This window comes from Mytilus galloprovincialis, chromosome 3 (assembly GCF_965363235.1).
Source record: "Mytilus galloprovincialis chromosome 3, xbMytGall1.hap1.1, whole genome shotgun sequence".
Taxonomy (NCBI): Eukaryota; Metazoa; Mollusca; class Bivalvia; order Mytilida; family Mytilidae; genus Mytilus; species Mytilus galloprovincialis.
Genome location: NC_134840.1, coordinates 74,021,941 through 74,047,320, shown reverse-complemented (window position 1 = coordinate 74,047,320; position 25,380 = coordinate 74,021,941). Strand labels below are relative to the sequence as shown.

General features: G+C 31.2%; 2 protein-coding genes across 2 annotated transcripts in view; one reads left to right on the top strand and one right to left on the bottom strand.

Annotated features, from left to right (window-relative positions):
- Window positions 1–744: 744 nt before the first annotated feature.
- LOC143068902 (solute carrier organic anion transporter family member 4A1-like) lies at window positions 745–20,116 on the top strand. Its single transcript, XM_076243260.1, has 14 exons — window positions 745–815; window positions 7,506–7,547; window positions 7,748–7,797; window positions 8,166–8,482; window positions 9,801–9,998; window positions 11,281–11,383; window positions 12,247–12,374; window positions 12,868–12,992; window positions 13,541–13,679; window positions 14,107–14,311; window positions 14,757–14,889; window positions 15,445–15,605; window positions 17,056–17,120; window positions 18,381–20,116. The coding sequence occupies exons 1-14, from the start codon at window positions 810–812 to the stop codon at window positions 18,749–18,751; spliced, it is 2,043 nt and encodes a 680-aa protein (XP_076099375.1). The 5' UTR covers window positions 745–809; the 3' UTR covers window positions 18,752–20,116.
- The window catches only part of LOC143068903 (solute carrier organic anion transporter family member 4A1-like), a 20,652-nt gene continuing 15,287 nt past the window's right edge, over window positions 20,016–25,380 (bottom strand). Inside the window, exons 13-15 of the mRNA XM_076243261.1 lie at window positions 24,703–24,884; window positions 23,001–23,065; window positions 20,016–22,046 (exon numbers count right to left, since the gene is read on the bottom strand). Coding sequence (XP_076099376.1) covers window positions 21,808–22,046; window positions 23,001–23,065; window positions 24,703–24,884 — 486 coding nt within the window. The 3' untranslated portion in view covers window positions 20,016–21,807. The remainder of the gene's footprint in view (window positions 22,047–23,000; window positions 23,066–24,702; window positions 24,885–25,380) is intronic.

Here is a 25,380-nt window from a genome sequence, read left to right as displayed (position 1 = left end):
TACGAATGCAGCATATTATGTATCCAACTGTTTATCTGTATGTTTTTTTTTTATCGAATTCCAGCACAAGTGAAACTGAATATGAATATTGGCTAAAAATGAAATTAACACTAAATCAGTTGTATGTCTCCGAAGCGCTTTTCTGGATCTACTTTCACCAGGAACGCTCAAAGTCAAAACTTTTAAAGCCAATGATGTGCTTAAAGTGAAAAGAACACTAAAGCAATTAGTCTATCCTTGAAGATGTCATAAATTCATATAATAATATTAATGTATAACTTTAATATTTGAAATGCCACAAAATTCAAATAAAGCAGGAAAATATAAAATGAAAACGAGTAATATCAAACATTTCTGACCTATATATACATGTATATATAGCTATTTTTGACTAGTGTTTATTTTGAGAGAATCAGATTCCTGAGTATATAAAGGAATTTTAGAATCTGTATAATAAAGATTTTTATTTGTTGGAATATAAATGCCTCCCAAAATCATATGGGCATTTAATTATATTTTGTCAACAAACCAAATTGTTTGTCCACTTAAAATGCTACAGTGCATATTAAACGTAGATAATCAAATATTGACAATCTTACTTTGGAATTAAAGTTTTTATGGACTTAGGCTATTCCTAAAGACATCGGTTTGTAATTAAATGATGAAAATAAAATATTTGTACAAATATACTAAAGACCGTATAAGTATTTATCTATTTTGTACCTTTTGAATTTTGTATAAGTATGCAAATGAGGCAACTTACAAGGTTCACCTGTGATACCTGGCAAATAGTAATTTGAAACGTCACGATGAAGGTAAGACCTATTTTTCTTACAAAAATTGAAGAGCATCAGATATTTCTTATGTTTACATATCCGGATAAAAAAATATAGAATTACATTGGAAATTCGGAATTATTTTACTAAAGATTTAATGCGCCCTAAAAATTAGGAAAAAATAACTTAATGGTATGATACTAAAAAGAAAATGACTCAAGTAATGCGTTTTATCTTTAACATTTAATTACATAATTTTAGTTTAGAACAGCTTTTATGATTGATGAAATAACATGCTTTTTTCATAAAATTAAAATCAGATATTCTTTACTAATTGTCCTATTTTTGTTCAATTTTACAACTCTAGTGTGTTTAAGGACACACAAATTTAGCTTAGCTGCATCTCCTCATTTTTAAAATTTTATAATGAGGTTAAAATATATATTTATACTGGATTGGGAGACAAGTAATTGCAACTTATATTGATCCCTTTCCCCTTTGCGTGTTCGAGTTCTGAATTGTATCTGAATGAGCCTGCTCTTTTTCGAAATCTACAAGGATGTCTTTTACGTGCAAGAGACATGGCTCTCTTTAAACACGGGTCAGCCATTCATCGTCCCCTTCTAACGGACTATCATCGCTTCTCAAGACCATTCTTGCAAATTGTGCCAACGGAGAGCCAAAAATTCAGTCCCTGAAATTACTACCCGGATCGGCGATTGAACCAAAAACCTTTGTGTTAGTAGTCTGTTATAATTATCAATTACAAATATTAAATACTTGTGACAAAACCGTTGGAATAATAAGATGATAATTTATCAATTTGGATTTATATTCTTTTTGGTCCAATTTACCTGTGTTCCTGCTAAAAGTACTTTTTTCTCTGCTATACATTGATATATTTTCGCGTTTAAATTGTTTTACATTTGTTATTTCGATGCCTTTTATAACTGACTATGTAGTATGGGTTTTACTTATTGTTGAAGGTCCTATGGTGAAATAAAGTTGTAAACTTCGATGTCACTTGGTCTCTGGTAAAGAGTTGTCTCAATGGCATTCATACCACATTTTCTTAGTTTTACATGTGACGTTTATGAGAGAGACCTCACAATAAAGAAGTATAAATATTTCACAGAAAAGATTAGATCAAATAGGGCTTGCAAATGCAACAGATGTATTTTTTTGTATAATTATCTGCTATTGTCAATTTAAAAATAAGGAGATGTGAAATGCTTGCCAATGAGATAACTATCCAGCACAGTTTCATTTGTCATACTAGTGACCCCTTCTTCTATTCTGACAAACTCTTTTTAAATAACTTTCAAAGCATCATTTTTAAGTATATCATAAATAAAGATTAATCATAAATGATAGTACCACTTATGTTCAAGAGCAATTATCAATCTATATGTGCCTTACTATCACAATGTTGAATATTTAAACAATGACATGGTCATTGCTTCTGTATATAAAAGCTATCTTCGAAGATGTGTGTGACCGCTGTGTATGCTTGAAGTGGTTTTAAGGTCACACTGACCTATCTGCAAAAAAGCTACAGGCGAAATTCATAAAAATAAAAAGTTAAAATATAATCATTTTAAAGAAATCAGAGTCAAATTAATTCAGAAAATCAACTTTTATCCTCTCAAGTTATATCTCCATTCTAAGGATAACCGGAAAAAAAACCTGAACCAATCCGAATTTTCAAAATAATGACTATATAATTATAGAATAATGCCACATTATTTATGAATGATTACGTTGCATAGAAATAGTATCGATTGATTATTGTTTGCCTTACGTCCAGTAGCGAATATTTCATGCATAGTCCTAACGAATACAGATAATATGTATGTTCTTTGATCAAATTAAGGTGGTGGAATTTGGCTCGACATTAGACAATGATGGTATATTGGATATGGATAGACTTGCAACAGGTCACTTACAATCACAAGTACGTGCTGTTGTAAAGGATCATAAGGTTCAGTGAGCATGACACTAGCTCTTCTCGAGGTATATGATCTGACGTCCCCATTCTTACCATATTCTATACATATCCAGTTAATCTAAGTTTACTATTTAATTGTTAATTTGTTTGTAATTCAAAATTATTTTTAAATCATATCTCTTGACATTTATACGTTCTTCAAAAGTTTGAATCGATTAATTTATAAAGCAATTTTCTCGAAAACAGTAAAATTAATTCGAAAAAAAACCTTCATAAATTGACTGTTTTTGTAGTATCTACTTGCTAAGGCTTAATAATATTTCAGTTTGATAATAATCACTGTCAATACAGCTGCAAGGATATGTTTAGTTTCCGCTTGATAGTGAAACCCTCTTGCTTTAAGTCGATGGTCATATAGTACTATCTATGAATACTATAATAGATTAAAAGTAAAGGTGAAGATCTTTCAACGCCCACGACAATGTCTCGCTGCAAAAAGAAACAGAAGATAATTTCAGATCAGACTTAATATATACTTGTATTATTTGATATAAGTTTTCTCAAAATTAATTTCAGATTTTTTTTACATGTGTAAATATATTTAGATAAAATAAGAACATTTATTCTACGTATATATTTCAATGGCTACCGATACCAGTGGTTTGAGATATGGGCCCACGACATTTGATAAAAGGTGTTTATCAATAAAGCAAGACATAGCACTGTAACGTTGTTTAACACCTACAATTACTATACGAAACTAAATGTTTGAAATGAATAAAATAAAAGAGTTCGTACATAAATTAAATCGTAAAACAAAGTCTAGAAAATGTTTTAATTATACAAATGAAAACAGTTGACGTGTATGTTAGTCGTCGATTTATTTTGTGATAATGTCCTTTCAACTATTGGCATATAAAGTTTATTCCATACATTGGCTTTTAATTTTAGTTTATTTATATGGTTTTGAGTTTAGTATAGCCTATTTTATTACTGAACTAGTTCACATTTTTGTTTGGGAGCCAGATGAAGTAAGCCTTCGGGTCTTAAATTTTCTCGCTGTGTTGAAGACCCGTTAGTGGCCTTCAGTTGTTTTTTGCTCTTTGTTCGGGTTGTTGTCTCTTTGACATATTCCCACATTTCGATTCTCAATTTTAGTTATTACTAAATATTAGATGACTAAAGATAGACAACAACTAAAAGTAAAAGTAAATGCTATAGAAATATGACTAAGAATCAAACTGCCATTTTATTGATAACATTAAATTTGATCACAGATTTTTGGTTGTTACTACAAATAGCAGTCATGTTCCCAGTTACACGGACTTATTATCCATAATCTTAACACTAGAATTAAACAGACTGGATGAGGCTTATCAATCCCTGATACAAATCTATAGAAGGCGCGTATTTAGTGTTCTCTTGCTATGATTATGCATGTAACATTTGCCACTGAATGCTAAGCAATAAACAGTCAATAAATCTACCTAAAATATTATGTTTATATTTAGGCATGGGACACATTTTCATGACTAAATCTGTATTTACCTTGCATATTTTAGTACCTTTTAATTACTGTTGTGTTTATATAGTAGATAGTATTTGTTCATTATCGGATATAGTAAATTTGAATTTCAACTTTTCCTTTTATTCAAATTTAATTGTTATTCTCCATAAATTTGATCGTTCTAACTTGTGCTCTGTTCTTGTACAGAATTTTGTTTGCAATAAACTTGACTGTCTACTTTAAGGTAACGTTAAATCTAGTAAGGAGTGACATCTTCTGTACATAGTAATTATTTTAAAGTAAATAAACTTGGTACTTCTATGTGTTGTTTTATATATAAGTAAACAATTCTTTAACCAGACTGAATATCATTATACCATGCAGGAAGGATATGGTCTGCATATGATCATGCATATTTAAGGAATGACTGTAATATTTTTTCTGTCTATGAAGAAATAACATAAAAAATTTGGTGCACACTGAATAACGCGCGTAGCGGGTTATTAACAGTGTGCACCACATTTTTTATGTTATTTCGAATAGACAGAAAAAATATTACAGTCATTTCTTATAATTTAATTCTAAATTCCATTTTAAACCGTAGAAAACCATGAAAAAACGTTGATGACGTCACAGTCACATGACTAAATTATGTCTATGGGCTCATAACAAAATAACCTCAGTCAATCAGAAGACGCGTTACATCAACATTTAATTATATATACATATATTTCGATATCACATCAAAAATACCCTGCTTTTAACCTTATTTACCAGACGCGCTTTCAAAGGACTTATTAGTGGCGCTCAATTTAAAACAGTTGGAATGTTAAATCAATTAAGTCTATTGAAAGCCATACATTTTTAAATGACAAAAGCTCGTCCATTACTTGAGTGTAGAAATGTCAATATGTTGAATGGCTTTAAGTTTTAGTAACAGTAAATTTACAGTAAATGACTGTATCAAAGGCTTACATGTCAGCACAGAATCATTCAATGGAATATTTTTAATATTATTCCAATGATTGATTATAGTTTTTATGGTCACTGTTTCTTGTAATATATGTGTCTTTGAAGGTGTTCTTTTATGATCTTGTATTTGTTTTTCAATAGTTAGGAATTTACATATCCCATACACTACCACCTGACAATTGTATCGAGGGGTAAATGCAGAAAAATAATGCAATATACAACATGACTTATAAATTTTAGGTTACATATAATTTTCATTTTCCAATAATGATATTTAAGTGTGTTATAGCTAGTGTTGTGCAGTTACAGGTTGACAGAAGGATTTGTCACTGATCAACATTGCTAACCCTTCTGAATACCAAAGTTTGTTTGCTATTATATTTGTATTTATTTATTTTCAAGCATAATGTGCGAAATTTTGTCTGCTTTTCGAATTTATTGATGGTATTCCACACCACCATCTTAAGAAAAGTCGTGTTTTTCACAAATTCTTTTTCTATACTAGTATTCATAATTCTGTGAACTCCATTAGGTTATAATAGATCGACTCGGAATCGCGATTATTGGAACGCCAGAAAATTTGATACGTATAGATTATCGGGGTTTCTACACATTGATATTGTAAAATATCAGCCGCGAGCCACTATGTGAACCTTTTTGGCGAGTGAGAGTATTGTGTCTATACGAAGAAAACCCGATTATCTTTTTATCGTTCTATCGCTGGTCGTTTCATTCTCCCTTAGACAGTTTTACACTTGACAAAAGCAAGCTTGATAACGTCTCCTCTCGCATTGTGACGTCGCTGATAACTTCTCCTCTCACATTGTGACGTCGCTGATAATGCCTGGTCTCGTTTTGAAGTCTTGATACGAGAATTACGGAGCAACAAAGCAGGGTGATATAGGCGGAGGGAAGGACGATAAGACCAATTTCAACTGTGCACTGTGATACTACTTTTCATAGATCTACTCACTGTTGAAGGCCTTTCGGATAACGTTAATTGCTTACATGCACTTCATTTGACTTCTGGTGAATAGTTGTCTCATTGGCAATCATACCACTCTCTTTATTTCTGTAAAAAGTCATTAATTTCATTTATAAATTTCAACCGTAATCAAGTGTGTATTTACAGTTCATTTGTTTTTTTTTTGGTGCATTGTACGGTGGCAGAATGCGGCCATGAAAGAAAAAAAAAATATGTTGTTCCCTCAAGATACTATGTCGTTCCCTCAAGATGCTATTTCGTTCCCACAAGATAGTTATCTCATTCCCTCAAGATGCTATGTCGTTCCCTCAAGATACTATGTCGTTCCCACAAGATAGTTATCTCGGTCCCTCATTCTGCCACCGTAGCATTGATATATAACGACCACGCAATTATTTTTGTCCTTGTGAAGGTTCTTATATACGCGTTGTGCGTTTCAATTATATAATACTACTTGAAAGTAAGTATTTCAACAATAAAACTTTGAGATCTATCATAGATCGGCAAATAAAAAGACAATTAAAGAAGACTAAATTGCTGATATTGTGTAATGCATCAATAAAACTGTTTTCACAGATCCTAAAACAAGACGAGATCGCAGTAAAATAAGTAGACCAATGTTAACTATATTGACGGTGACAACCTTTGGAATATTCATTGAACATTGAGATGGCATGACATAACAGTCGATATAGGTCTAAACATTATATGCAGCCAGATTAAAATAATGAAATTATTTGTTACATATGTCTTTGATGCAACACATGTGCACCGTTTATCACGAATGCATATATAACTTAAATAACTACCAAAAATCAAAACTGTAATTAAAAAGAAACAGTTGCTTGTTTTTATTCAAAGGAATTTTAAGAAACTGTTATATAACTTCTTATCACATAAAACTACCAAAAATCAAAACTAGAATTAAGAAGACACTTTTTCTAGTTTCAATTCAAAAGCATTTTTAAGAAACTGTATATAACAATTTCTGTAAAATGCCTTTGAATTGAAACTAGCAACTGTTTCTTTTTAATTCCAGTTTTTATTTTTGGTAGTTTTATGTTATAGAAAGTTATATAGCAGTTTCAATTCAAAAGCAATTTTAAGACACTGCTATATAACTTCTTATAACATAAAACTACCAAAAATCAGGACTGGAATGAAGAAGAAACAATTGCTAGGTTCAATTCAAAGGCAGTTTTAAGAAACTGTTATATAACTTCTTATAACATAAAATATCATTGCGTTACGTTATATGGTCTTCTAATTTTGAAATAACTTCCACAATTTATTCAATGAGAATTTTTATAATTCCAGGGCACTCGGAACGGAGATGCATACAAACAGAAAGAATATTCGGTTAGTATAAATGCTTTTATTTATCTGCTATCATGCAAATGTCACTAAAATGTTTTTTCCTGAGTAAAGAAATCTACATGCTCACACTTTGCTCTTTCGACACACAATTGTATAGATTTGTTATTTGACAAATATCCATAAATTTCCTCAAGTTTTTCTTATTCCAGTTCTTGCGCCGTAACATTTTTTTCTAAATACAGGTTACCGAGGTAGAAGATGAAAGCAATTTGAAGTGTCGATTTGGACCAAAGTAAGTTAGTTGTTGATTTTCGCTTTTTTTGCTTTTATTTAGTTACTTATAATAAAAGATAACACTGGTTTCAGATAAATATATAAAAACGTTACAATAACTTATTGTGAAATAAATATCCAAGCATTCAAAGATAGAAAAAAAAAAATCATAGCAGAGACATGTATACTTAATTTCGTAACAGAGACATGTTCACTTTGTTTCAAAAGAAAATTCGCACGCACAACATTTGGAATCATTGACGTTTTCTTTCAGTCAAGCTTCAAATCTTTATAAAACTTTGCTCCATTAATTGAGGTAAAAACAAAATTTTAGTTCGAATAAAAAACACTACGAAAAATTAAGTATAATATTTTCATTTTTTTCAGGGGCTGTTTAAATATAAAATGGATAGTTTTCTGGTTGTGTGTGATCGGCTTCATAGAGGGAGCTGCAGTCAATGGAGTCACCAATATAGTGTTAACTACATTAGAGAGACGTTTTAGTTTACCAAGCTCCCAGTCAGCCCTGATCGTCAGTTCAACAGATATTGGTGCTGTTATATTTGTACTGTTTGTTAGTTTCTATGGTGCCAAGAAGAACCGTGCTGTCGTTGTAGGTTTGGGAACATTAATAATGTCACTCGGTTCCTTCCTTTTTCTGATTCCACATTTTGCATCAGACACGTACGATTATCAAGGAGCAAGTGAGTGATATATCTTTTTACATACATTAATATGCTTTGTTCACGTTAATTATATAAAGAAGATGTTTTAAACAGATTTGTAAAAAAAATTTCAATAATGAAAACAACACTTTTAAAAAAAGTGTCATGTGTCCGATGCACTTGTCTGAATTTACCTTCTTCAGAAACACCAAAAGCCGAATATTTAAAAGCCAAAAATGTTAAAGAACCGAAACAGTTAAATAGCTTTATATATACCAAAATAGATATAAGAATAAAAGTCAAAACCATCCAAGTCAACTTTAACGGAAGGAGTTGAAACCTAAGTTTCTTATTTTTTTTAAATTTATCTGTTCTAAAACGGACAATTTAAGACAGGTTTAGATTTCTTATTTCGTAAATATGTAATAACTATGCAGAGCTAGTTACCTGTGTTGTCACAGAATAGAAGTTCCTTCATAATATAAGTTCCAAAAGTAAGAAATATTCTGGAATATTATTTCCACAGGAATAAATATTACAGTACAAGTTCCTAACGGAATAAATGGTATAGAAAAGAGACGACGAAAGATACCAAAGGAACAGTCAAACTCACAAATCTAAAACACACTGACAACGCCATGGCTAAAAATGAAAAAGACAAACAAACAACAGCACACACGACACAACATAGAAAACTAAAGAATAAACAACACGAACCCCACCAAAAAACTAGGGGTGATCTCAGGTGCTCCGGATGGGTACCAATATAGAATATTTGTTCCAACAGGAATAGGTGTTATGACATTGTTTATAACAAAGTTTCCAGTGGAACTTCTGTTAGGTGGAACAAATATACGTTGACACCGTAACTGACTTGAATTTAGCACACAGTTTTCAATATCATAATTGTTTTTTTTAAAGCTAAGTAAAACACTATGATCAATAAAATCAGATTAACATTGACCTTGAAATTCTTGCTGAATATAAATTTAAGTTACTTCATGTAAGAAAGACTAATTTAATGAAAATAGGCAACGTTTACAATGTTTTTAATAGTCTAAGAACTTTCTCTTGGAAACAAAGGGAGAAGATACAATGGGAGCGGTTAAAACCCATAAACCGAAGAAAAACACTACGCAGAAAATAAATACTGAAAAAATAATAAATTCATGGCGGGGTGTACCTGGATGTTCCCAATGTGTAAGCATCTCGTGTTAAACTATAATTGATATCTATCGGTTAGTATTTTATTAACAAATGAAGAAAAAGCATTTATTCGTTTTTGTTCATTAGATTCCAAATTATTCGCAATGTATAAATAAATGCTAATTTTATTTTTAATGTTAAACATTTATAGATGTCAATTCAACGAGTCAGATATGTGAGATCGGCGGGGATGACACATGTACCGCACCATCACAGTCTGGTAGTGGCTTTTTATACGTTTTCATGTTGGCTCAGTTTGTACATGGTATTGGATTCACACCAATGTTTACACTTGGAACAGCATACGTAGATGATAATGCTAAAACAGAATCAACAGCTATTTATCTGGGTAATATACATATAACTTATATAAAATGAGAACCTAAAAATTACATATTTCTGATACGCAATAAAACGCTAATTGCTTTGTGTGTGTTTGTGTGAATGTTGTGTTCAGAAAGGTTTACGCAGCATCTCCTGCTTCACTTGTGACACCCGTCTCGTGTTGCTTTGTTAAGTACAACCCTAATGATAAGTTTAATACTGTAGGTCAAATAAGACAAAATGACATTGTTGTTTGTGGTAAAGCCAACTTACAAATTAAAAAAAAACAATTAAACATTTGCTTAGCAGATGACTTTCGAAATGCGTTCTCTTGGCTTATATAATATTTTAATGTAAAGTACATATTATAGACCAACACGTTGAGTCGGAATTGAAGGCACTAGACGAAGTGCATCGAATAAAAAAATATCGTCTATAAAAGAAATTAAATATTCAACATGTATGCAAACTTCTGTATAAAAAACAACCTTGAAAGAACTTCAAGTCTGTTGATTTATGAAAAGAGTTATACAATATATATAGATAGAAGCACTTTTTAGGGTTCAACAGGTTAAAACTTAAGTGCGTTTTATGACAGCTATTCATCACATAAACTTTGAAATATTTATTGCCTTTAAGTATCGACACATACATGTAAACATTCATGAAAGATACGAAGCTTTTACATAAGACTCATCAGTGTCATTCGAATCAAAACTGTTGGAAGGTCAAATCAAATATAAAATCCAAAAGCACAAAAGAACCCGGAAATTCAGAAAAGTTTTACCAAATAACAATGCTTTATGTATAGACACAAATCTATTGTGGACGTTTAGTAACCAACAATCAATCAATCATATATATTGATGAAGACTACATGTATGTATGTGTCTTTTGGTTATTTTTCTTTCTTTCGGATGCTGTCTCTTTAACATTTACTTATCACTCCCCTTAAATCAACGAAATAAAACATTCAATATGAACGAATGTAACATCTTATAATGCTAATTATCTTGGTTTTTAAGTTTTAACCTTTCTTTTTATATCGTTACTCAACTCTTGAACTAGAGAACATAATACGCAAATAAAAGATAATGGTCCACTGTGTTGGCTTCTGTTCAATCTACCATTTTCTTCATTAGGAAATGCCTGTACCAAGTAAGGAATATGACAGTTGTTTTCTATTCATTTGATGTGTTTAAACTTTTAATTTTGCCATTTGATAAAGAACTTCCCGTTTTGAATTTTCCTTGCAGTTCGGTGTTTTTTGTTATTTTACTTTTATATCACATATTTATATTTTATAGGTTTGATCTATGCACTGACAGCATTAGGCGTTGCCGCTGGATACATGGGCGGTGGACAGTTTCTATCACTTTGGGTAGATTTTGAAAGAGTGGATACCACGTAGTATGTTTTAAATTCAATGCCTTCCTTGAAAATATATAAACGCATGCGTTTGAGACAGTGTAATTTAAATTTCAACTTTTTTTTTAATTCTGACAAAATTACATATTATGTTTTGAACATGCTTGAGGGGTTTGCATTGTAATGAAGAAGAAAAGAAATCAGAAAAAAGACCAAGACATAAAGAAAACAGAAAAAAGACTAATATTTAAGAAAACAGAAAATATACCAATAAATAAAGAAAACACAAATTAAACAAATAAATACAAAAAAACAAAAAACAACGGAAAAAAACTACCACGAAATATAGAAAACAGAAAAAATACCAATAAATAAAGAAAACAGAAAAAGACTGATATTCAAGAAAACAGAAAATTTACCAAGAAATAAAAGAAAACGCAAAATAAACAAATAAATACAAAAAAAAAAACGAAAAAAAAAACTACCTCGAAATATAGAAAAGAGAAAAAAATACCAACAAATAAAGAAAACAGAAAAAAGACTAATATTCAAGAAAACACAAAATAAACAAATAAATACAAAAATAAAACCAGAAAAAAAACATACCACGAAATATAGAAAACAGAAAAAAACATATCTAGAAATAAGGAAAACAAAACAAAATACACCAAGAAATAAAGAAGAGAAAAATATACTAAGACATATAGATAACAGAAAAATATACTAAGAAAATACCAATAAGTAAAAGATATGAAATGTGGAGCTAAAATATAAAGAATTGAGAATATTAGCATTTAGGAATACATATTTACTTCTACAGAAAGGATACCTTCCCTCATCCAGACTGCATACTGTTCACAAAACCAAATTTTTTTTTAAATAACAAAATTTGTTTATGTTTGCAGTATTTATGACAACTTCACACCAATGGATCCAATATGGGTAGGAGCTTGGTGGGTTGGTTTTATCATAACCTGTGTAACTTTCTTCCTGTCAGCTATACCAATGTTTGCCTACCCGAAAAACTTGCCAGGTAATATAAACTTAGTTGCTATATGTTCAATATTATATTTTGAAATGGACTTTCCTTATAAATTATCAAAGAAAATATGTACCAACCTTTCACATGGGCAAACATAATTGTAACGGAAATTTATTTAAACAAGTAAACACATAATTTAAAATTATAATTGCAAATTATGATCAGTTTTTTCCAACACAACTGAAATTTATTTATACAGGGAAAGAAAAAAAAAAAAAAAAACAAACGTTTGATCCTTTTTTTTAATTTATTATATACATGTATCTAAATATGTTTTGATATGGAGATTTAGGCAAAATAGCAAATTTGCAAACGTTAAATTTTTCTTTAAACAAAAATCTAAACTTAAATTTGATTACTGTTTATTTATAATTGGGTTTTTAGTTATCGATGAAATTGCAAAGTGAATTTCCTTCCAATTAAAATTTTCCTGTGTAGATTAAACGATTGAGTTTCAGCCTAAATTTATACCATTTCATTGCAGGAAGCGCTGCTATAAGAGCTGCACGTTTGACTGAGGAAGATAGAGTCAGAATATCAAAGCAAAAGAATGACACAAGACCTCTAAAATTAAAGATACTAGATTTTCCAAAAGCAATATTTATTCTTGTAAGTATTAGGATTCGTGCCGAAAAGTATTGTACTATCTCCGCAATTTTTCACGCTGGCGGCGTTTGAGTTTTTTTCAAACTGATAACTATAGACAAGTCTGAACATTTTCCCATATTAAAAAAAAAACATTTTTCATGTTCCGTTTAATTATAAACAACTGACATTGTTAGTCCCGAAATTAACACTTCACGAATCCACTATAAGTTTATATAATAACATTACATGCATGTTTTACGAGAACCGTTGGTTGTATTGGCTAACAATAGTCGCGCGTCATTCAAAAATTAACCTTGAATCATACCAAAATGAAATGTTACATTCATGATGATACGTGCATTTCGTTTGGTATATGTGAACAAGTTGTCCCACTGAAAACGTTACAACATCTCCTTATTTTTAAATTAAATTTTACCAAAAACTGTATGCACATGTTAAGTTCTAAATTTGTATTCCTTTGAATCAAGTTATGTTCGGTTGCTACATGTACAAATTATATAACCAAAATTTCTCATCTATTAATTAAGCTGTTTTTTTTTCTTCTTCAGATTAAAATACCATGCTTTGTTATTATTACTTTGGCTGCATGTGCCGAGACATTGATCATAGGAGGTCTGGCAGCGTTTGCACCAAAAATCTTGGAGGAGAAGTTTGATGTCGTTCCCAGTGATGCCGGACTTATAATGGGTAAAACACAATTATTTTTATTGCAATTTTATTTTATCTTTATTGTGTGAAATGCTGTTTAATTATTAGCCTTTGCTTTTTTATCTAGGAGTTTTCTCTATTTGTCCCAAAAATTAGTGAAGACAAAAACTACCTCTTAACTGTTGACGAACATCTTTGATATGATGTAACAGAACTTGACAAAACCTTAAAATATATTTTTTTGACAGTTATCATTAACACAAAGACTCTGGAATAGTTAAAACTAAGATTAAGATTATTTTTTTCTTATAAAAAACAAATGTCTAAAACCATCAACCAAACTCAAAAACACCCTTCCTCTGGAAGATTAATGGTCGTTCTTTAACAGTTGTATAATGGTTTCGAATGTCTATTTGTTTACGCCATAGACGATACCACTCTAATAGAAAACAACTTTGATTTACAGGTGCGGTGACATTGTTAGGTGGGGCAGGTGGTATGGTATTCGGCGGTGTTTTAATTAAATGCTTTAAACTGCAAGTGCGTGGCATGACAAGGTTGTGCTGTTTGATGGCTTTATTATCACTAGCAATCGGAGCAGGATTTTTTATCAACTGTGAAGAAAAATCGTTTGCTGGTTTATCATCTTCCTATTCAGACGGAAGTTTAGGGTAATTGTCATATAAACGTATTAGCTATTTTAAAACATTTATAAAAGAATTATATGTAGGGTCTCAGAAATGTTAAAAACATAACATGTAAAAATAAAATATACCACTGATCAGGTTTCTGAATTGGGACAGGCACACTAATTTGTGGAGTGCTAAAACTAATGACGTTAAAGATGTGATATACTTCCAACCTTTTTAGCATTACATATATTACCACTGTAATTTTGCAATTTCCTTAAACTAAGGAGAGACCTGGCTTCTCTTCGTTCTTCTTGAGAACAAAAAACACCACTTCCCAACACTGAATAAGATGGGAAATAATCCTTGAAGTTCATAGCCCTTTAAAGTGTCGCTTTTGTAGAATCAATTGTTTTTATTTTGAATATTCTCAATAAAAAATACATATTCAAACAATTTAATCATATATCCTTGTTTTCCATATTAGTGTAGGTAATATCATATCAACTTGTAATGCGGATTGTGGATGTACAACTTCGGCATTTGAACCTGTATGTGGATCAGATTCCGTTACTTACTTTTCAGCCTGTCATGCTGGGTGTTATATTAGTGATACAGATGTAAATATAATTATTATAGCTAGCAACACAAACAATATTGCTATGAATTAACTCTTTGAATCGGATTTTGATGCCTTTAAAAGTATATGTTAAACCTTTTCTATTCGACATTATACATGTATATGTAGTCCAATAACTTCACTGCAATTAGTTTTTATTAAAAGGGTAGAATTTACAATTTCATGCACGTATTTTTATAATGAATAAAGTCATGGAAGACACATGACTAATTATTATCATCAAGGGTTCCCGCAATAATCATCTATCGTAGTACTAACGGTTGATTTTATAAAAAGAGAGAAACTTGAGATAGAGCAATACGAACATCCCATAACTCTGGACCCTATAACCGATAAAACCAGTTTTCAAAGAGAGGTGAATCCAAATTTTATTGATATTGATCACTTCATCAAAATAAATGAAAAATATGGTACTGGTTTCAAAATTTATGAAACGTAAATAATGGTTGCCAGAAACTCGGGGACAAAAGTTAAAATACGGTATTTTTAAAATGTTTTAACATATCAGTCAAATAACTCTCATACATAATTTTAGTTTTCACAATGTGGCTGCGTTGGAATATATGGTAATGGTACAGCGATAACTGGAGAATGTGGAAGTAGTTGTAATATCTACATAGTGTTTATTATTCTTTTATTTTTTGCCATGCTATTTACATTTACGACGGTTACCCCTGCATCCATGGCTATTTTGAGGTTTGTAACTATATACTGATCACACTAGTAAAGAGATACCACGGGTTTAATTTAAAAAAATAAAAAAATAAAAAACATTCGAAAAGTTCATACACCATGGTAAAAAAAAAGCTGAAAAGGAAAATAAAGTCTACAAAACAACCTAAACATGGAAACCTAAATGTACAACATTCATCCCTTTTCCACGTGAGCGCGATGCTTCGAAAGGATTTGCAGTTTATGCTTTCATAGTGACACGCTTTGACAATGTTTATTTGGAAATGTGCTCGTCGTTGACATGGTTTTCTACTTTACTTAAAACATTTTATCTTTTGTCTACCTGATTTTTAACTATATGTAGTACTACAGAACGAACGATTTCTGTTTGAAAATTACAGTATAAACCAAATAATGAAAATACCGAACTCCAAAGGTAATTTAAAATGAAGTGACGGGTAAAGTCACTTATAAAAAAAAACAAACCTCAAACTCATCAAACGAATGGAAAACAACTGTCCTATTCCTATTTTGACCCTGATTTTGTACAGGCATTTCTTCATGTAGAAACTGGTGGATAAAACTAGGCTTTATAGCTCGCTAAACCTTTCCCTTGTATGAAAGTTGCTTCAAATTTATTGACAACAATGTGTGAACAGAACAAACAGACATGAAAGGTACAAATTTCAAAAATAGGGATTACCTCAGCCGTATTTCACACAACTTTTTGGAATTTTGGGTCCTCAATGCTCTTCAACTTTGTACTTGTTTAGTTTTCTAACTATTTTGATCTGAGCGTCACTGACGAGTCTTATGTAGACGAAACGCGCATCTGGCGTATAAAATTATGAACTTGGTATCTTTGATAACTATGTACAGCAGTCAACATTATGTTATAGTCTTAACCACAGTAAAAGAATGTTGAAATAGACGAAGGATTAATTTGTCAAGTAGCTTCAAAGTGCATATCATCTACAAAATTAACACGTATTGTTCTAGCTTACAAAAGGTTAAACATATACCAACGGATAACTACACTATTCATAGATTAAAGAAAGACACAATCATTGTTAAAAAAAATTTGACAAAGAACAAAAAAAAAAAAGGGAAAACAGCCAAGAAATCAAAAAGTGAAGTTCGAGCAAGTAATGAATTACGTGAATTCGTTCAGAAATGTATTCAATGGTATGTCCTTTAGTATCTATGTGAAAAAGTAAAATCACAAAAATACTGAACTCCTCGGAAAACTCAAAACGGAAAGTCCCTTATCAAATGGCAAAATCAAAAGCTCAAACACATCAAACGAATGGACAACAACTGGACAACAACTATTACTCCTGACTTGGTACAGGCATTTTCTTACGTTGAAAATGGGGGCTTAAACCAGGTTTTATAGCTAGCTTAACCTTTCGTCTTTTCCGCATTGTTGACACAAATATTGATGCACCTTTACATTCTTTTATTTGTACCACAGGTGTGTACCTGATGAACATAGAGCAGTTGGTCTTGGTTTACAGTGGGTTTTACTGAGACTTTTAGGTAAGCAGTAACGAATAAAAAATGAATATAGTGATATCTTTAAATATGTACTATGGTTTGATAAGTTGTACTCTAGATGTATTCTTACATCGGATGTGACCTTGATTCCAACATTTACATAAACATAAGGAAATGTGATAGTATTGCCAATGAAACAAATATCCATTCCAGTCTAAATTAAGTGGATGTAAGAAATTATAGGTCACTGTACGGTCTTTATAATATGCTTCAAATCTGTTCACAATAATATATTTAAAATACCCTTAGAACAAGTGTATATGGTAAAACCAAAAATTTATTTGTGCTGTTTTGACCTATAAAAAGTTGTAACGACTTCCTTTAAAGGATTGGTTTGCCATACTTTGTTGACATTTACCAATTGTTAGTTCTAAAGAGGTTGATTTGGATTTTTATGTATGTCTCTTTTTTTGCGTACCGTACATCTGCTTTTATTTTAAAATGGAGGTTGTCTCATTATTAATGTTATTGTTTGAGTGGGTGTTAAAAGTGTCACGAGATTCGGTAGTCCCAATTGAAACATACTTGGTTCGATTTCTCTTAACCTAGTCCGTGAGTTCGCATACCGGGTAATACCAAAGGATACCTCTGTCTTCCGGAAAAGAACGCAACATGAGGAAGTTATTAAAAGCATTTCGGCTCGGAGTCAAACCATTGAGACTGTTAGCCAAAATCTGATCTTGGACGTAAAATCAAACGTTTTGGTCATCTTTATGTCTGTGAAAAATTATGTGTATTAGTTTAAATCTTTTCGTAACGGAAACCCTAAACTACTAGTACTATGCCGTGTAAGAAAAAATGTCAAAACATGTTTTATTTCCGAAATCGGGATTTATAATAAGCTTCTTGTCGAAATAAACAGTTCAATTTTTAAGGCCCCAGATGTGTACTTCGACAATTAACGTCTAATTAGTGAAGATTTAGGTCAATATATTCGAAAATCACAATCTAATAGAAATATGGTGTTGATTTGTATTATGTATGTGTGAAGGGTTGATAGTATCTGCTCTTTTTTGTACAGATGTCACGTTTGAAACAAATTAACCTTTATAATATTAACCAATTTAGTGTGAAATCGAAATTCTTACATCTGTCAACTAATAATGTAGAAAAAACTGAAACTATTTAACTGCAAACTCAATTCTGATTCTATTAAAATTCGAAAATGTTTATATGGTCCTGATCTATGTTTTCAAAAATCAACATGATATTATTTTCATGATTGAACTGTTTATTTTTAAGGAACAATTCCTGGACCTGTCTTGACTGGTTCTGTACTGGATACTTCTTGTGAAGTCTGGCAAGACACGTGTGGCACCAAAGGTTCCTGTTGGGTTTATGATCGAATGGACATGAGTTGGAAACTTTTTGTCTGGTGGTGCGCTGTGAAAGTAGCAAGTTCAATTGGATTCTTTATTGGTGGTAAATTATACAAGGCGCCTGCACGGACCACCTTGGACATAAAACCGCCAATTGAAACAAACAATGTACCTAATGGCGATTATGACGTCAACTTTAAACACAAGAAGCCGTATGATAACATGGCATATTTGTCAAGTGAAGCGCCACCATCTACCTCCAATAATAATGTTATCCTGTCGACACATATATGAGCAATACTTAATGCTTTTAATGTATGCATTATCTACGAGCAAAAGCTGTGATTAATTTGATTGCATGTTACTTCTACCTAATTTATTCATAACAAGCATTATAAAGGTGCGTTTAGGCGATACGAATTTCCTTCATATTTGATACCATCGACCAGGTAAATCGTAGTCAGCTTCTACGATACGATACAATTTTCCATTCGATTAACTAAACAACATCCGTTGTTAGTGTCCAGCGATTTTTGTGTAATTCGACATCATTGGGGTAATCGGATGGGAATTCGTACAGTGTTCCCTGATTTTTTTTTTGATAAATGAAGAACAACTTCTTTTTTGAATACTTAAATCTGTGGATAACTGTCAAAAATGTAGACCTCAAATGACTGTTCAATCGAGACAAAATATACCCTGTTTCTTACAAAATTTTAAATTTACCGGGGGAAATTATCAAAGATAACGTATCGGTTATTTTTAAAATTTTAATTCCAAGGTTTTATAATTACATCTTTTTTTTTAAATTTGTGTCTGTATTAGCAAAAATTAAGAATTTTGTAGATAAAACTTTTATTACAAAAACAAAACATAGTTCATAGTCAGCATTGAGTTATAGTTAACGTGTAAACGCATAATTATTGGTCCTACTGCGGGTCAGTGGTTCTTTCAGGGCATCCCTTCGCCACCAATAAAAAACTGACTGCCACGAAATGGCCCAATAATTCGACAATGTAAAAACAATCACTTGTTTTAAATCATTTTCTAAATCATTGCTAGAAGATGGCGCAATTCTAGAAGTATAATAGTACATGATGTAACCTTTTGGCTTGTTATTATATACCATGTGACGAAACATAACCAGATATGTGTACTTTTTTGTTTTCATTCTGTGCTTTATTTTATTGTCTAGTCACGTGATTTTATTGTTATTCAACAAGCATATTCATATATCTTTTTTTTTAATTAGAACACCTAAGGGTTTGTTGCATTTCCGTAAAAAAAAATCCACTTTCGTTTTTATGAACATCGTTCATGCATTTAGGTGCATCGTCACTTCCTTTCAATGTTGAGCGAGCGAAATATGATGGAAAATTGCACGAATTATTCGGCAAATTAAATTCTTCGATTAGATCAGCACTGCTGTCATTATGGAATTATGATTGAGTACATAATTGACGAACTTTTCCGGTGTAGGAAATAACTCGAAATTGGTCTATATAATTCCGTCCTTTTTTTTTTAGAGTAAATACTATATTGTTGGAGCACTATCAAATAAAGAATTGTTGAATTTTATTCATTCTTGTAAATATATGCATAATAAATATATGAGGATACATGTACATTGTATAAGTATTGAAATAAAAAATGAAACAATGTAATAAATAAATGTACATATGGCACTATAAACACTTACATGTAACATGACAAAAGGCAAGGACAACATACATATATCAATAATATATACAGTACATGATACTTCTCTGTGATATGATATATGATACTTCTTTGTGATACATGATGCTAATAGTAATTAGATTTGATTTGTTTTGTATAATTGCAAATAGAATGTCATTAGAATATTGAAAGGAAAGATAAATATTCTCAGAGCATAACAATGGTTATTGTTTATCTTTCGAAATTTTATGGAATTAGTCACTATAGCACCATATTTTGTTAATAAAAAGTCCTCGTTTGCAAACCAAATTTTGTTGTCAAATATATAGATAATAAGTATATGCTTGATAACCATTTTAACCACTTACTATTCACCAAATAGTTGTAGTTCAACATATATTACCTGTATCACAAAAAATAAAGAATTTTACTCTTCAAGAGTTTTCAATTGGTTCATGTTGCTTTCATCGAAGTTTTATGAAAATTGTTAAAAATTGACTATAAAGGACAATAACTCCTTAGGGGGTCAATTGACCATCGTGGTCATGTTGACTTATTTTCAGGTCTTACTTTGCTGTACATTATACCTGTTTACAGTTTATCTCTATCTATAACAATATTCAAGATAATAACAAAAAACGGAAAATTTCCTTGAAACCAACGGGTTGTCTGATCCATCTGAAATTTCAGGGCAGATAGATCTTCACCTGGTTTTTGAGTTATAAGCCGAAAACTGCATTTTACCCCTATTTTCTATTTTTAGCCGTGGCGGCCATCTTGGTTAGATGGCCGGGTCATCGGACACATTTTTTACACTAGATACCCCAAAGATGATTGTGGCCAAGTTTGGATTAATTTGTCCCAGTAGTTAGAGAGAAGATTTTTGTAAAAAAATACTAAGATTTACGAAAAATGCTTAAAACTTTACTATAAAGGGCAATAACTCCTAAAGGGGTCAACTGACCATTTCGGTCATGTTGACTTATTTGTAAATATAACTTTGCTAAACATTATTGCTGTTTACAGTTTATCTCTATCTATAAGAATATTCAAGATAATAACCAAGAACAGCAAAATTTCCTTAAAATTACCAATTCAGGGACAGCAATCCAAGAACAGGTTGTCCGATTCATCTGAAAATTTCAGGGCAGATAGATTTTGACCTGATAAACAATTTTACCCCTTGTCAGATTTGCTCTAAATGCTTTGGTTTTTGAGTTATAAGCCAAAAACTGCATTTTACCCCTATGTTCTATTTTTAGCCATGGCGGCTATCTTGGTCGGTTGGCCGGGTCACCGGACACATTTTTAAAACTAAATACCCCAATGATGATTGTGGCCAAGTGAGCTAAAAATTAGGTTTGTTGAAAAATCAATAAAATCATCCTTTTCAAATAAGGTTATACAACAGTATACCAACGGAATGATGTTTTATATCCATCCAATGTTCCTTATAAAAATGTCATAATTAGTATTACAGTAGTATGCAGTGTTTTTAAATATACCCGACTCACTCGCATACGAGTATTTAATTGAATATAACAAAATAAAGAATTAGAAGTTAGGCCCGTTTGATTACTAACATTAAATCAGTTTTCTTTTTTAAAAAGGTCACATATGATTATCACAAATGCAGCTTTTACATTAATCCCAAGTTTCGAAGCATATATCTAATTTGACGTTACTTCGAACGAATCACTTTTCCCAGTTCTGGTTTCAAACAAAATTGCCAACAGGTAAAATACTGCCGATAGCAATGACACAATCAACCACCAAATCAATATCCCTGAAGCCATATCATCATGGCTGTACAACAAACAGTTCCCTTTATTACCACAAGTTCCGTCTAAAAATATCAAACATGCGTTATCCAAAACCCAACCAACCAGAAGTGGACCTGGAATGGTTCCTGAAAAATACAATTACAAGGTATACATCACTTTTATCAAGACATCCAAACTGAAACAGACATGGTTGATACAAGAGTAAGCAGCTATATGTTCTCTTAACCACCATTATTCGACTGTTGGGAATTGAACCGGTTGTATAACTACAATTACAAAACCAATCCAAACGACGTTAACTATAGTTCATTTCCTTTGGTATACAATAACATGTATTAAATAAAAGTGATATGCTTTCTATATTGATGTTGCAGTGAAAAAGGGATGTACAGTGATCTACGAGGGCTTCGTCAAAATAGATTATGTTTGCAATAGCGAAAAATCAAGGACTGGGCATACTAGTGTGAATTCTTCTTCGAGTCGTTTAAATTCGATCCAGCTTTTATTTTACCGCAATATTTTAAAACGTCAATCATTTCAATGAATTAATTTCTTTTATATAATGCTCTTTTTGGTAGCCGTCATAATATTTGTAAATAGAGTAAGAGATGTGTAAACTAAAGGTCAAATGCAATGCCCATCCTTGTAAAAAAAAAGAGTATACAGCAAGATTTAAGAGAATTCTTTTAATTTTAATTTGAAAATTCAGAACTTTATCTTGCTCGAAGCGGTCATACAGGACACTTTCAAAAGGCAACCATTATGATTTGATAAAGTATAAAAGTTCTGGAAATATAATCATTTTACAATGCAATAAATAAAGATTTAATAAAATTCATGACGAGATTCTCTCGTAGAAATATTCATAATGATTTTAAGGGTCGATAAAAAAAACTGAACTGAAGTTGAAAACCATATTGTTTCTCCAAAGACGCGAACGCCATGCTTAACTGGTATTTGAATATGGCTGTGTATTCAAAGCGAAGTAAGAGCGATAAGAAAAAAAGAAATTTGATTATCAGAATAATTTTTCAATTGAAAGATAGTTTGCATACTGTCAATGATTAAATCACACTTACCAAGAAGCCTTATAAAAACCCACTCCACACCCAAAGCAAATGGTTTAACGTCCTCATCTACAACTCTGTAATGGTTTTAAATCGTTCATTAAAAGACACAAACATAATGTTTAAAATATAATGAATAAAAAAGCCAAAACCAACTCTTTAGTCAAAGACTGTTGCTAATTTATTGTATTTCCAACCTATAATGGTTTCTTTTACAAATTGTGTCTCTGATGGAGAGTTGTTTCATTGCCACATCTTCTTATATCTAAGTAATTTTCAATGAATTCTGTTAATGATATTTTTTTCTGTTCAGAAAAGTTATGTTATACCAAGACATGTCATTAGAAGTTTGCGACACACTTTTTTGGATTGTTTTGCTTGTAATGCACTTCAATTTTGTGCTTGATTTTAAGCACCACTGACGAGTCTTGTAAGACGAACTGCGCATCAAGTTTTGCATGTTAAACGATTGGTATCTTTCATGAGTTTTTTCTACGATAAATTATATCGATCCCAATAAAAAACAATGTACAATATCGGCATTATCATTATTTACTTGCAATGAAGTTAAAATTTTGATCAATATTTATTTCCGTTTTCAAGTTGAGTTGTTTAAGCAACAACAACAAAACCCAGGTAAATTGCTTTCCATAATGCCATAATATAATTTGTTGTGCGGTGATGGAAAATTCCGAGTTATTTTCATGACTAGCAAATAGATTTGAGTCATTTTATTTCCTGGACCCGCTTATGGAAATACCACTTGAATATTTTTTTCTGTAGTAAAATTCCATTTATTTTTTCATTTTGTTGTACTTTTTTCCACTCACACATATGTAAAAATCGCATTTTTTTCATATTTTGTAGAAACAATTGAAAAAATCCTGTCGTACAAATTTCATTAATTTTCATAATACTGAATGTTGCTGTTTAACCTTTACCCATGATTATCTGAAAGGACCCTCAATACCTTTACTTATTGGAAACAGAACAAATATATTCATTAGTTATCAGATTTCGAGATCATACAAAATAATAAAATAAAAATGATAATTTTCAAATGTTGTTATTTTGGTGCAATGAATTTGTTTAAGAATATTCAATCAAATATATTGACCTGTAAAAGATAGGATACCCCCTTGAATCTTCTTACCAAATCATTGAACAACTGTTGTGACAATGTTCGACAAACAAAAAGAAACGAATGGCAAATATGAAATAAAATTTTACCACCTATCAACTCACATACTTTTTACGTATTCCATGGTTCTGGGATGAGTGTTTATCAAAGTCTAAGTCTGGCATCAAAACCGAAAATTAGTTTGCGATAATCAATCACTGAATGAAATATTGTTTTTGTCGATTATACGTTGTGGGTTCGTATTAAATTCTTAAAACATTTATACATGAGTTAGTCTTATATATATTTATGCAGTGGTTCAATAATTTCCTTTAATATTATACTTATCATAAACTCGTTCAAATGAAAACGTTTGATTTGATCCGTTTTTATTGACTTTACATTTTTTAATTTACCTTGGAATAACTTAACACGGTATAAAAAATTAAGACAACAACATCTAACCATTTCTGTTCAGTCCAACTTCGATACGCTTATCAATGGAATTATGCGTTGTCATACGTGAGCACAGATAACTTATGTAAGCATCTACAACCAGATGCCATCTTTGTTTTCTATTTAATTAACAATTACCTCATGATACACATTGAGTTTGGTGTAGTTGATATTAGTACAAAGATGATTGCCAAAAATATGCATGGTGCGACGTAGTATAGTTTATCGCAGTTATCATCACACCGTCCATAAAAGGCCCCAGCATCGGCCTGGCTTACATTCAAGTTCTGCGCAATGCAACTACAGTTGCCCCATACACCCTGTAATAATAATATGTTTCTTTTTTTAAATAATTTAAAAGGAAGTATAAAATAATTTAGAAAAGAGAAAAGAGAACTAAAATGAGGAATGTAACAAAGAAACAACAACCCGACCAAAGAGTAGATTTCCATCCAAAGTAACCAAAAGTTCCGCCAAAATACCGAGCAAAATCCCGCACCCTGATGCCGGCCTAAACAAAAATGTATATGGAAATAGAAACCCAACTGAAACATTCAAATGAACCAAAACACACAAAGATAACAAATGCTAGAGGTTCCAGACTTAATACATGCGTAAAAATACGAAAGGGTTAAACATGTGATGCGAGTTTTCAACCCGTTCCCTCTAGCTCAACCAATGTGGAATAAAAAAAACACATAGTAAATAAGCATGTTTCAGAAGAAATATATATTTTTTAACCCATTATGATTTGGAAATTGCCCCAAAATTGTATTACCAAAGTATCGATTAAAATCTTTCTTGGCATGCTGGTAT